This window comes from Bufo gargarizans, chromosome 11, assembly GCF_014858855.1.
Source record: "Bufo gargarizans isolate SCDJY-AF-19 chromosome 11, ASM1485885v1, whole genome shotgun sequence".
NCBI lineage: Eukaryota > Metazoa > Chordata > Amphibia > Anura > Bufonidae > Bufo > Bufo gargarizans.
Window position 1 is genome coordinate 48,267,550 of NC_058090.1, and position 13,692 is coordinate 48,281,241.

General features: G+C 48.4%; 1 protein-coding gene across 3 annotated transcripts in view; it reads left to right on the plus strand.

Moving 5' to 3' along the window:
- The window catches only part of ZNF106 (zinc finger protein 106), a 65,180-nt gene extending 52,328 nt beyond the window's left edge, over positions 1-12,852 (plus strand). For all 3 annotated transcript variants that reach the window (XM_044271750.1, XM_044271749.1, XM_044271751.1), the window contains 2 exons: positions 9,636-9,782; positions 12,380-12,852. In XM_044271750.1, the coding sequence (XP_044127685.1) occupies positions 9,636-9,782; positions 12,380-12,433 (201 nt within the window). In that variant the 3' untranslated portion in view covers positions 12,434-12,852. The remainder of the gene's footprint in view (positions 1-9,635; positions 9,783-12,379) is intronic.
- The last annotated feature ends 840 nt before the right edge of the window (positions 12,853-13,692 follow it).

Consider the following 13,692-nt stretch of genomic DNA (forward strand, 5'->3'; position numbering starts at 1 on the left):
CGTGTTACCACGGACCACTCTCCGGAATTTGGGGCTGATGATCGTCAGGGGCTGGGGCCCATATGGGGTCACTCTGGGGGGGGCTGCCTCCACTTCTACCGTGGGGCGCCTTCTAGAGGGTCCCTCATCAGCGGATAATAATAAGGGGGTAGAGGAAAGTGGAATCCTCTTCTACCTCGCTGTCAGACTCAGTATCAGATGCAAGATACGTGTATGCTTCTTCAGCTGAGTAAACTCGTTGGGACGGACGGGCCATTTTTATTTTATTGGGGTGTGATGTGTGAAATGTGTAAAACTTTATTTAGTGTGAGGGGTGTGTATGTAGTGTTCTCACACGTCAAGGGGTTTGTTATAAATTTGAAATATAGAGAAAAAGTAGAAAAAAAAAAATTAAAAAAAGAAATTGCTGGATGCACGCACAAACCTACGCTAACACTACCTAACTCAAATTGATTTCTCTATACAATGATCCCTCAAGATACAATGGCCTCAGGATACAATATTTTCAACATATGATCTTTTCTGACCCATCGTAACTTGAAACCAGACAACTAAAATTGATTTCTATCTAACACTAAAAGTACTTTTCTCGCCCAGTTTCCTTGGGGGACACAGAAGACCTTGGGTATAGCTCATCTCCCTAGGAGGCGTGACACTAAGTAAGAACTGTTAGCCCCTCCTCCACAGCTATACCCTCAGCCTGGAGAGAGAGACTGTCAGTTTTAGCTTAGTGTCCAAGGAGGCAAGACACTCCCTGCTCTGCAGGGCTGTTTTCTCCTTGTTTTAATTTTTGATATTTACTTTTTTCTTTTCTTTTTGTTCCAGAACATCAGGGACAACAGAGACGCACTAGACCTCTCTGTTTCTCCCGGGGTCGAGCTGCGCCAGTGCCGGTCTTCCGCACTGCTGCCTCCCCCACAGAAGGCAAGGTGGATCAGGGCAGCCCAGCTCCCCTACATCCCGCCAGCACAAGGGTCGCCCGCACGCCAAGTCCCTCTTCCAGCGTCCTGCCACTACGGTGCCAGTAGCTGAAGGGGCGACCCTGCTGGAACGGACCGAGGGTGAAGACGGCTGTGGTGAGAGATTGGCTTCTCCAGCCCTACGTCCCCCCCCCCGGTCTCCTGCGTGCCTGACCCCCATACTGACAGGGCCTCTGGACCCTTTTGTCCCTGCTGGCCCCTGGCTGCCACAGGGCGACATTCTGCTCCCTCTCCTCCCCTCCATAGGACATTGGCACCCTTCTCCCTGACAAGAAGAATGCCTGGGGAGCTGCAGAGGTTCGCACCTAGCTGCCCCTGACGTAGGGGTTATGCAGGCCTCCCACCCTCACAGACCCGGTCTCAGGGTCCCCCTCCCTCTTACCGGCCACTGCTTCAGGGCCAGAGGGCCCGCACCTTGCTGCCCCTGACCCGTCACGGGCACCGGTCCAAGGGCAAGGTGGTTGTGGCTGCCGGCCATATGGAGCGCTGTTCTAGGCCAAGGGCCGCTCCAGGGGTGAAATGGCTGCCGGGTCATCGCTTCCGACAGCGGGTGGGCACCGCGGCCTACAAATGAGCGCTATGCCTCAACAGCCCCCGGCCGACCGTCGGAACATTCCGGTCGGCCGGGCGCCGCAAAATGTTGTTCCCCTCCTGGGCGACACTTCGCGGCCGCGATCCCACTCTATCCGGGTCCCCAGCTCTTCCGGCCCGCGGGGTGGGCACCCGCGGCCGGTATGTGCCGCTCCGTAGGCCCGGCCGATACTTTTAAATACTGTGCGGCCCCGGTCAGCCGGGCGCCGCTAAAAATTTAGACCCCGGCTTCACGGCCTGCTAGGCCGCAAAATTCGGGCCTCTGTTGGAGGGGGCTGGAACTTCTCCGGGCGCGAATCTTCCCGCCTGGAGGTTCCCCCGCCCCCAGAGGATCGCAGTGCCGCCCCCAGGCCGGATCCCTGTTAACCCCTTGGGTACAGGCCGGCTTCCGATGGGCCTGAGTGGCTTTCTGCCTCAGTGAGGCTGGGTTATAATAAATAAATAAATAAAAAAAAAAAAAAAATTAAAATTATTTATTAGTATGACTTGTGGGCTGCGCAGGACACTGCAGCCTCATCTCGGAGTGCTGCCTGTATACATGCCCCCCTTCCATAGGTGGCATGGTGTCGCGCTCCCCGGCTGCGGCGCTACCAGGGTCATTTCCCCTTCTAGGCGGTTTTTTGCCCTCTCCGCGCTACGGCGCTGGTCAGTGCATGCGGCCTTTTCTGTAGGGTGCCTGCCATGTGCAGGACCCCCCTCCTGGCGGGATACTGCACTCTCCTTAACTGCGGGTTGGCCTTGTGCATGATCGCCCTTTCATTGGCGGCCTACTGCAGTTTCTCCGGATACGGTGCTGGCCATGTGCACGACCGCCTTCCATAGGTGGAACACGGCAATTCGTTGCCGGCCATGTGCGTGACCCCTTCCATAGGCGGAACGCTACACTCTCACTGGATTCGTTGCTGATCATGTGCATGACCCCCTTCTTAGGCGGAATATTGCACTCTCACCGGATTCGGTGCTGGCCATGTGCACGACCCCCTTACTTAGGCGGAACGCCGCACTGTCTCTGGATTCGCTGCCTGCCATAGGCATGACTCCCTTCTGTGGACGGCATTCGGCACTCTCACTGGATTCACTGCCAGCCATGTGCATGACCACCTTCCATAGGCGGTATGATGCACTCTCATTGGATTCACTGCCGGCCTTGGGCATGCCTCCTTCCCTGGTGGCGGCATACATACACTCCCTCGGTCGGTGGTTGTTCTCTCGCCGGTACGTTGTTGGCCAGGTGCATAAACCCTATGCATGGCGGGGTGCTTGCACTCTCTCTGGATCCGCTGCCGGCCATATGCATGACCCCTCTTCCGTGGGCGGTGTACGCACTCTCACTGGATTCGCTGCCGGCCATGGGCATGCCTCCTTTAGGTGACATACGCACATTTTCACCGGCTGCTCGCACTCTCCCTGAATGCGATGCTGGCCATGTGCATGGCCCCCCCCCCCGTGTTCTGGGCGGCATACTACACTCTCACCGGATACATTGCTGGCCTTGAGTATGGCCTTCTAACATGGGTGGTACGCTTGTGTTCCCATTGGATGCGGTGCTGGCCTTGTGCGTGACCACCCCTCATTCCATGGGCGGAATTTTGCACGCTCACGGGATTCAAGGCTGTCCTTGTATGTGCTGTGCTGGACTTGCTCATGTTCCCCTTTCATTGGTGGAGTAGTTGCACTCTCACGAAATTTCGGTGTTGGGTGAATTGTTGCACACTCACTTAATGCTAGGATAGCCCTGTGCATGACCCCCCTTTCACTAGGTGGACCTCCTGCGTTCCTGCTGGATACTGTGTGGCCATGTGCATGGCGCCCTTCTGGGCGAAGTAGGGTATGCCCTACTTCTCTGATGTAGTTACGACCTTGGGCATCGCCCCCTTTTTGGGGCGGGCCCTTGCACTCTTGCTGACTGCAGTTTGCCAGGTACATGTCCCCCCCTTTCGGGGAGGTCAGTTTGCGTTCTATCGCATACCTTACTGGTCTTGTGCTGACTCCTTTTCAGTTGCACTTCCGTAGATACTGTGGGACTCTGTGGCTGGCCTTCTTCGCTGAGTGATATTTTTGCAGTGAGCGGACGTTCTTGTGCGTTGTTTGGGCCGTGTATGCCTTCTCGTCCCGTAGGTGGGTTAGCCTTCTCACTGCTTACGGGGCTACTCGTACGTATGCCTCCTTTCCCCCTGCGACATACTTTTTCTCTTGGGAGACGGTGTTTGCAGCAAGCCTTGCACTATTCTCTAAGGAGGTCATTCTGTCCACCTGTGTGAGCCTAAGGTGTTGTCCAATAAGCAACAGATGAATACCTTATATTTAAGTAGACGGGCTCTGCTGCTCGCTACTGCACCGAGCTGGGTGGTACTCACTCATTTCGTTGGCCCTTCCGCCCGGGGAGTGTTCGTGGTTCCTAGATACGTACCCATTCGTCCTTCCGCTGCATTGTTTCCCTGCGCTAGTGGTCACATGGTCGAGAGTGCTGTCTGCAGCGCCCTTCGCATTTTATGTTGGCTCTGGCAGGACTACGGTCCCCTCGCCTAGTACCTTTTCCTCCTCTTCGGGTGCAGTGTGGTATGATTCTTTCCGGTTGGCGCCCTCGGTGCTTCAGTCTGACCTGCTACCAGGTTCGGGCTGCTCTTCTTGGGAAGGTCACCCAACTTCTCTTGGGTGCTCGCCTACCCAGGTCCGGAGGACCTCCGCCTTGAGTTCTTCCGGGTATTCAAGGCGGTGGACCGGGCGTCTCAGTGTAGCGGTGTGCTGCTTTTGAGCTGTTCTATGGCTTCTCTGTTGCCCACTCCTATGCCGGCCTCTGTCTCGACCGCCTTTTCTCGCCGGTTCTGTTTGGCTCCCACTCGGTACAGATCACTCCGATGTGGCTTCTGTTCCGGCCGCGCTTCAGGGGCTGTTCCTTCACTGTCCTTCCCTCGGGGGAGAGCGTGGTTGTTCATGTGGATGGTACTGGTGTTCCCTTTGAGTCCCCCTTGTCCACACTGGTTGTACTAGCTGTGTACCTAGTTACCGGGTCTACGGCGTTCTGTCCTCCCGCTGGGTGCAGATTGCGTTTTTGTTTTTTTTTTTGTTTTCAATTCTAGGCAATGTTTCTGCTATGGCCTTACCTTCTCGGTAGCTTGGGAGGACTGCCTTTTGCCAAAATTGTCTTCAGATCTCCCACACCGGGACTGTAGTCCGTCTTCCTGTGGTGACTGCATCGGCTTGGGTTTTTAGCCTGTCTTGTCCTGGCATCTGGCGGTTGCTGGACGGACCCTTCGGTTCCTGTCCGTTTGTCCTTCTGCTCCCCCACTCAGGGTGGATCCGGGACAACTTTGCTCGGGGGCCGGCGGGACCAGTTCTACCGACCGTTCTACCCGTGTTACTGGTCTGCGCCTGGTCATTGGGTTTTCACCCTCTTGCCCAGGCGACTCTAGTGGGCTCGCTAGTGTTCGCTCCTGGCCGTGTTTCGTCCAGGATCTGTTGGAGGACTTAGGTTTTTGCCTGGGGTTCTGTGGGAAGCTGGGCGTTCCCCCACTCTTCCTTTCTCTCTCCATGGTTCTATTTTTTTCTCCAGTCCGGCCTGGAACTGGGACTGGGACTCTGTCGCTTGAAGTGTCAGGTGTCAGCGCTGCCCTTCTTCTTTCAGCGTTCCCCGGCCCTCTGGGCCTGTCTGGATCTTCTTCCGTGGAGCGGCTCTTGGGTTCCTTTGTGCTGCCCTCCGGTACCGCCCTGGGAACTACATACTGGGCTCTTGGCGCTCCAATCTTTCGCTTGGAGCCGTTACAGTGGTTCTCTCTACTCCTTCTGTCCTGTACGGTTGTGTTTCTGTAGCCATCGTGTCTCTGGCGGGTGCCTGAGTGGCGGCCCTTCTTGTTCCGAGCCTTCTGTCTTTCCCCAGGACAGGGCTGTTCTCCATTCCGTCTCTTCCTTCCTTCTGAAGGTGGTGTTTGTCTTTCATTTCGTCGAGGCAGTCGTCCTCCCCTTCCCACCCCCGGGAACGGACACTTCACCGGTTTGGACGTTGTTTGGACCTTGCAGTTTTTTTACTTGGAGATCTCCGACTCTTGTCTACGTTCGGCCTCTTGGGTTCCAGGAGGTCCGCGCGAAGGGTTGACTGCATCCAGGGTGGCTTTCCTCCACTTTCTCAGAGTGGCTATTGCTGTGGTTGCCGCACCAAGGGCAGGGTTCTGCTTTTTGGTGTCACCGTTCACTTCACCAGAGCTGTCGGTTCCTCCTGGGTCAGAGGCATTAGGCTTCGGCCATGCATTTGTGCAAGGCGGTCACTTCTTCCTTGCACACCTTACCAGGTTCTGCAGGGTGCATACTCGGGCTTCGGCGTCTGCTGCCTTGGGCCGCCTGGTCTGCAGGCGGCGGTTTCTTGATGCCTTCGGGTTTTTCGCCTTGGTGCTGTGGTCCCTCCCCTCTTGGACTGCTATTGAACGTCCCAAGGTCTTCTGTGTCCCCCAAGGAAACTGGGCGAGAAAACGAGATTTTTGTATAACTTACCAGTAAAATCTCTTTCTCGCTCTTTCCTTGGGGGACACAGCACCCACCCATTCTTTGTTCTTCTCTGCACGGTTTCTGGGTTTGTTTTACCCGTTGGGTAGTTGGCTTGTTGGTTCCACTTTTGGACTTTGCCTTGTTTTCACTACTTGGACACGCAACTGACAGTCTCTCTCTCCAGGCTGAGGGTATAGCTGTGGAGGAGGGGCTAACAGTTCTTACTTAGTGTCACGCCTCCTAGGGAGATGAGCTATACCCAAGGTCTTCTGTGTCCCCCAAGGAAAGAGCGAGAAAGAGATTTTACTGGTAAGTTATACAAAAATCTTGTTTTTTCACCAAAAAAAAAAAAAAAACGCACAAAAGCGACTAATAAAAAGAATTGTACTTATTGGTGCTCAGGGCTGCAGACCGCACGCAAGCGGATGTTTGGTGCATTCGTGCAGACACTGCAGTATAAAAATTTACTGCAGATACAAAAAAGAACACTAGCTAGATAAAATTAACTTATGTGTGATAGAATTATATATATATATATATATATATATATATATATATATATATATATAATTCTAACGTCTTTAAAAAAAAAAAAAAAAAAGGACAGATAAATTTTTTTTTTTATCTGCGCCCAAAAAAAAAAAAAAAAAGAACCCAGGTGCTGAGCAGTGAAGTACGGACTGATCAGCACTTAGCGTTTTTCAGCTCACACACAGAAAGTGTTGCAGAGCAGGAAAAAAAAAAGGTAAGTGACAAAAAAAAAAAAAGCCAAAATTTCTTTGCCGCAGGCGAAATCGGACAGGGAGAGGGGGGATGGGGACAGGGATTAGGGCTTGGGAAGGGGGGTGAATTAGGGATCTGGAACTTCTGCTGCAGAAAAAAAAAATCACTGCAGCAGATCTTCTTCTATACAGGAGCAGTAAAGGCAGTGAAAGCTGAGGTAGAATCACAAATCCCAGCAGATCGAGCACAGAGAAGCACAGAACCTCTCTGCATGCAGTCACCAGCTAGAATGGCTGCATGCAAGGAAGTTCTGCCTCTTCCTGTGCAGCTATAGCGCTGCCATTAGCTGGAGCGTTGTTCCAGCCAATAGCAGCGCTGGCAGGGGACCCAAAACACTGGTGTCCTCTGCCTGACCTTGGAGGAGACAGGTGCTAACTTGTTCAGCACCTCTCATCCCCCCCTTCTTACATGAGCTTCCGGCTCTGCAATGTGCTGGTCTTCACTGATCGCCAAGCGCAGCTCACAGAGCTGCAGTTGGGCCGAAATAGCCGCTGCTGCCCTTACTTGGCATGGCTGCCTGTCGGTAAGAGCAGCCATCGCCATCCGGTCCCCCAGCTATTTTCACCCAGAGCTCAGCGGACCTCGCGCCGTACATGTATGGCGCAGGTCCTCTGCGGGTTAATATATATGATAAATTGAATGGTGCCATTAAAAAATACAAATTGTCATGCAGAAGACAAGTCCTCATACTGTGAATGCTAAAGATAAAAGGCTGCTTTCACACATGCGTGTTTTCCGTCCAGACGCGATTCGTTTTGTGAGCAGACAGCATCCAGACTGAACCCTTACCCATTCATTTCAATAGGTATACCCACTAATCATCTGCCCTTTTAGGAAAAATTGCGGCATGTTGATCATGCAGGACTGGTCCATTCAAGTCAGGGTCTGCATACACAGGGCATCCGGATACAGTCCATTTTTCTCTTGATGGATGCTAGGAGGTGCCGCACGTTGTTGTTCAGTTTTTCTTCAATCGTGGAAAACTGATGCGATCCTGATAAAACAAACTGAACACGATTGCAGACAAAACTGATTCAACTTGCTCTCAAAACCATCAGTTTTTTACTGAACCGACCCCGGCACGTTCTGTATTGCACATTGGAAATAGGTGGGGAGATAAAAAAAAAAAACATAAAAAACAATTGGCCTGGTCCTGAGGCAAGATGTTAAAGAGCCGTGTCTCTGGTAACAATGACGGTTACTCTTCAATTACTACAAGCAGAGAACTCCAACTGTTTATAGACTTTATTAGCTTTCACTAAAATATTGATTTAAGGAGCCATAAATACCTCCATAAATAAAATAAAAAAATGACTTACTATTACAAGGCTTAGTTCACAGCAGTGTTTGGTCAAGGATTTTGCATCGGTGATTGTTCGCTAAAACCAGGAGCCTACATAGAGATAAGGTGTAATGGAAAGATTTGCACCTGTTCTGTGTTTTTGACAAAAATCACTGACCATAGACTGACGATAACACTGACATGGCTATTTATTTCCGTTGCTGTCCGCGTTATAGGAGCAGAAGAATGGAAGTGCCAGATTGAGGACTTATAACTGACAGGAACGGAGCCTAATGGATCCCTTTGACTATAATAGGATCCGGTAGATTTCCATTCGAGAGTTGTTGTTTTTTAGCAGAAAAAAATTGGATTTTTTTGTGCTTAAAGAGGACCTTTCATCCGTCCAAACATTGTGAACTAAGTATTATGATATATACAGCGGCGCCCGGGGATCTCACTGCACTTACTATTATCCCTGGGCGCCGCTCCATTCTACCGTTATGCCCTCCGGTATGTTCAGGGACTTGGTTATAGTAGGCGGAGACTTAGGGTACTTGGTTATAGTAGGCGGAGTCTGCCCTTGTTCTGCTGGGTGTCTCCTTCTCCTAGGCTGTAGCGCTGGCCAATCTCAGCGCAGAGCTCACAGCCTGGGAGGTTTTTTCTCCCAGGCTGTGAGCTGTGTGCTGCGATTGGCCAGCGCTACAGCCTAGGAGGAGGAGACGCCCAGCAGAACAAAGGCAGACTCCGCCTACTATAACCAAGTTCCCGAACATACTGGAGGGCATAACGGGAGAACGAAGCGGCGCCCAGGGATAATAGTAAGTGCAGTGAGATCCCCGGGCGCCGCTGTACATATCATGATACTTAGTTCACAATAGTTTGGACCGATGAAAGGTCCTCTTTAAAGAGGACCTTTCACCAGAATTAAACTTCTAAAGTAACTATACAGGCATGTAGAGCAGCGCCCAGGGACCCCGCTGCACTTACTGTTATACCTGGGCGCCGCTCCATTCTCCCGTAATTGCCTCCGGTATCTCTACAGTTAGGCTCCACCCAGGGGAACCTGCCGTCGGCTCATTCTCCCATGCTGCAGCGCTGGCCAATCATCACGCTCAGCTCATAGCCTGAGAGAGAAAAAAGCCTCTCGGGCTATGAGCTGAGCGCTGTGATTGGCCAGCGCTGCAGCATGGGAGAAGGAGGCGCCGGGAGGTCTGCCTCCTACGGACACTAAGCTAAAACTGATTAGCTCAGTGTCTGCAGGAGGGATATAGCTTAGAGGAGGAGCTAACATTAAATTTTTTTATTTTTTGCTTAGTGTTGCCTCCTAGTGGCAGCAACTATACCCATGGTCTTCTGTGTCCCCCAATGATATGAGCGAGAAAAAGTTCTGCATGCAGGACTTTTCTCCCCGCTATTTTTGAGGAACTCTGTGGCTGAGGCCCTTAGTGGAGTTTTTGATGCAGATGTTCCATCAGTTAATAAAGTGTGGTATTTGACAACGCTCTCCTCTTGTTTGGCAGTGGCATGGATGCTCGCTTATTTTCGGTGTTGCTGAACATCTGAAACAACATCTACTAACAGATCACACAAATCCAAACTTCCAGACTCTGAAGTGCAGGTGGAAGAACTGTGACGCATTCTTCACAGCCCGACGAGGTTCCAAGCAGGTACCTGGTTAATATAATCTTTACAGCCGTTTCTCTGTACCGTTATGTATTTTAGGTGTTGTGAAGCAATTCTTTACTCTTTTACTTTTCATGATATACCGTAACTCTGCCGCTGGGCAGCAATGAATGTTCACTGTACTGGTCTGAGAAGAAAAGGATTAAGTATTGGAGGAATATTCCCTCTCCACAAATAAGACCTAAATGTCATTTCGTATTAGTCTGAAAATGTTTTAGGCTGCCTGCACACAGTGCGGTTTTTCCACGTAGATTCTCCTGCTGAAAACCCACAGCTACCGCAATACAGTACCAACAGAGACAAATCTCATGTACACGTTGCCGTACGGAAATTGACCAGTCGGGCGGATTTTGGAATTCGCAGCATGTCAGTTGTTGCGATGATTTTTTTTTTTTTTTTTAGTCTGTGTGTGTAGATGTCACACTTTGCAATACAAGGGTGAGGTCTGCACCAAAACCGCATCAATTCCACAACGAAGACTACATTGTTTGCAAGCAGCAGATTGTGGTGTCTAATCAAGATCTGCTGCCAGCCATCAGTATAGGGAAGAGCGATGGTATAACGATCACTCCTCCCTATACTGAGGAGGAGATCACTGCATGTTATAGCTGTGGTCTCCTCCGCTAGCGAGCAGATAATTGATGGGAAGGAACGCTTCCCTCCCGACAATCGCCTGTTAAATCGAGCTGTGTAATACATCCTTTACAAACAGTGAATGCAGTTTATCTCCAGTTTAGTGTTCTTTTAATTGTCTTTATCATTGCATTGTACTTATTTTGAGCTAAAAATCATTTTTCAAATGGTCTTTATAAAAAATATGGAGCCCTTTTTTTCTGTACAGAGCTGCCATGCTGTAGTAGCAGCCTGTGGATTTTCTGTCTTTTCCGTCAGTTGGGGAGCTGACGGGCTCCTTATCACTGCTCTCTGACCTTATAAACACTCATTATAGCTCAGTTCTTATCTTACTGATATGAATGTGGCTTAAATAAGTGTTTATGACCTCTCAGTACCTTAGAGATAAGGTTTATTAGATGACCGCACAAAGTGAAAGTGTCACACAGCTAGAAAAACTGTTAGCCCTTTGTGACAGAACGGCTCAATGTTTTTAATAAAGGTCAATTGAAAATATGATTTTAGCCAAAAATGAGTAAAATGCAATCATAAATAAAAATTGCCTCTGAAGGTGTACATAGCCTTTAACCCTTTCGCTACCAACGCCGTAAATGTACGGCAATGTGCGAACATGGCGCCCGCTTGAACGTGCAGCGGGTGTCATGGCCGGCAGATCTCTGCTGTTTCATACAGCAGAGACCTGCGGCTAATTACCGTGACCGGCAATAATTCTGATTGCGGTAATTAAATGCTTTAGATGCCATGACCAAGTGAGGACATGGAATCTAAATGCGCAAAAATCAGGGCTTACTACCAATGCCCTGAAAGGGCTGAAAGTGTTCAGGGTGCAATTCTTATTTTGGCCACCAGATGGCAGACCAGGAAAATAAATAATTAAAATTGACTTTTAATGGCATATATGTATATAAAATCCCTGAAAGAAAAAAAAAAAAAATAACATAATTAATAAGCTCATATATGAGTCACAAAATGATTACAACAAAAAAAAGTAAAAAAAAATCAAAAAAATGCTAAAAGTTTAAATCACCCCCTTTCCGTATTTCAGCATAATTAAAAAATAAATACCTAAATAACAATAAATATAAACATCATGGGTATTGCCGCAACTGAAAATGCTCATTTTATTAAAATAGAAAAAAAATATTCCAATACGGCGAATGGCGTAACAGGAAAAAAAGGGTCAAAATGGGTGATTTGCAATTTTTTCATTGCTACTCTTACCAAAAAAAAAATGTAGTATCAATAAAAAGTACAGATTGTTCTGCAAAAAATAAGCCCTTAAACAGCTCAGTAGACATAAGTATAAAAAAGTTATGGGGGTCAGAATATGATGTAAAAAAACATTTTTTGTTAAAGTTTTAATTTAATTTTGATACTTTTTAGACATGAAAAACCTATACATATGGGGTATCGTTGTAATCCTACTGACCCAGAGAATTAAGTGCATGGGACAGTTGCCGTAAACGAAACGCCGTGGGAGCAAAACCCATAAAACGGTGGAGGGATTGCCTTTTTATTTCCAATTCCACCCAATTTGGAATTTTTTCCCCTACTTCCCACTACATTTCATGCCATAATTAATGGTGGCATTAGAAAGTACAACTTGTCCCGCAAAAAATAAGCCCTCATACAGCTATGTGACCAGAAATATAAAAAAGTTATGGCTCACAGAAAATAGGGAAGAAAAATTAAAACGAAAAAAACCTCCCGTAGCCAAGTGGGTTAAGCTCGACATAAACATCGGCCCTCTCCTCTGATCGGAGTGCCACATGCCTAAGCCTTTTCTTCTCTGGGGGATAAGCTGCTGCCAGAGATGTCTAGCAGTGGCTTTCTCCCCGTTCAGACCACATACCATGTGTACGATGGGGGAGAGAACCATTTCTGACGTGTATGACGAGCCTTGTAATGTAGAATACTTCAGTACAATGTTTTCCTGTTTTTCCTGTAGGACGCAATTGGACACATTGAACGTCACGCTGAAGACAGTCTAATCAGCTTTTAAAAGAAGCACGGTACCTCCCATATTGGGAAGAATCTATCTAAGCAACATCGAGAATTTTTTGCAACTGTGAACGTCTCGGTCTTCCTGCACAGTACAGCCTCTCGTTAGCCAGACGATGTAATGTGCAGAGAAGCATCCTCTCTCCTTATTGTGCGACTGCACACAAAGCGACAGCCAAAACGGCGCCTATGCCCATGGTCTGCGTCACTCTTTTATGTCCATTGTCCTTGTTCTTCATTTTAAATGGCTTATTTATTTGGTGTAATGGAACAGAGCAAAACTTTTTAAATGTTCAAAGTATGTGTGTTACTTTTATTCTCATGGGCACTGCATGAAGAAATCTATTGTAGATTTCCTCCATGAAACTTTCTTATTCCAGTCTAATTCTTAAAATTCCACTTTTACATATTTTTTTTTTTTTTAAATAGGAGATCCTTCCAGCTTTTTTTTTTTTTATCCATGAGCAAATCTCTCAATGTATTTGTGCCGGTAAATTTATTTACAAAAATTCCGGTGGACAGATTTAATTTTTATTTTTTCCCTCTTGACATCAGTCTCTGATTTTTATTTTTATTTTTTCACGTCATTGAATCCTCAGCAAACAAAAAGATTTATTAGATGCTGTGAGTCGGCATAACCCAGTTATGTAGTGGTTATTTTTGTTTGAATGGTGTCGTGAACAGAGCTTTTCCTTTCTGGTCACCTTCAGATAAAACATTGGCGGCCTCCATGACGACTACTGCCTTGTGCAATTTTACAGAGCTCCTACAGTAAAGGTCCACTAGTTTGGCATTTGCACAAATACAGAAATGCCAGGCCCTGGTATATTTTACAGGACCCTCTGGCCTGACTATTAGTCTAGATCAGGGGTGCTCAACCTGTGTCCCTCCAGCTATTGCAAAACTAAAACTCCCAGCATGCCCAAATAGCTGTGGGCCGTCCAGGCATACTGGTTTGGCATCCCTGGTCTCGATAGAAAATTGACTTGGCACCACACAGGTCCTATGAATGCTGGGGTAATGGAGCTGTGCTGTAGTAGTTTTTTTATATACAGAATCACACAGATTTCTATAGCATTATATGCCCATAGGTCGTGCTCATGTCTTCCTGTAGTAGTAGGCACTCTTGTCGTGTAGATCTTTAGCATTTTCCTTAGCTGATCACATATCCTAGAGGCAGTGCTTGCTTTATTTGAAGGTGAGCAAATTGTAAGTTTCTGACCGAACGAGTGACTTGGCTGAAGCTTTGTGTCTTAAATT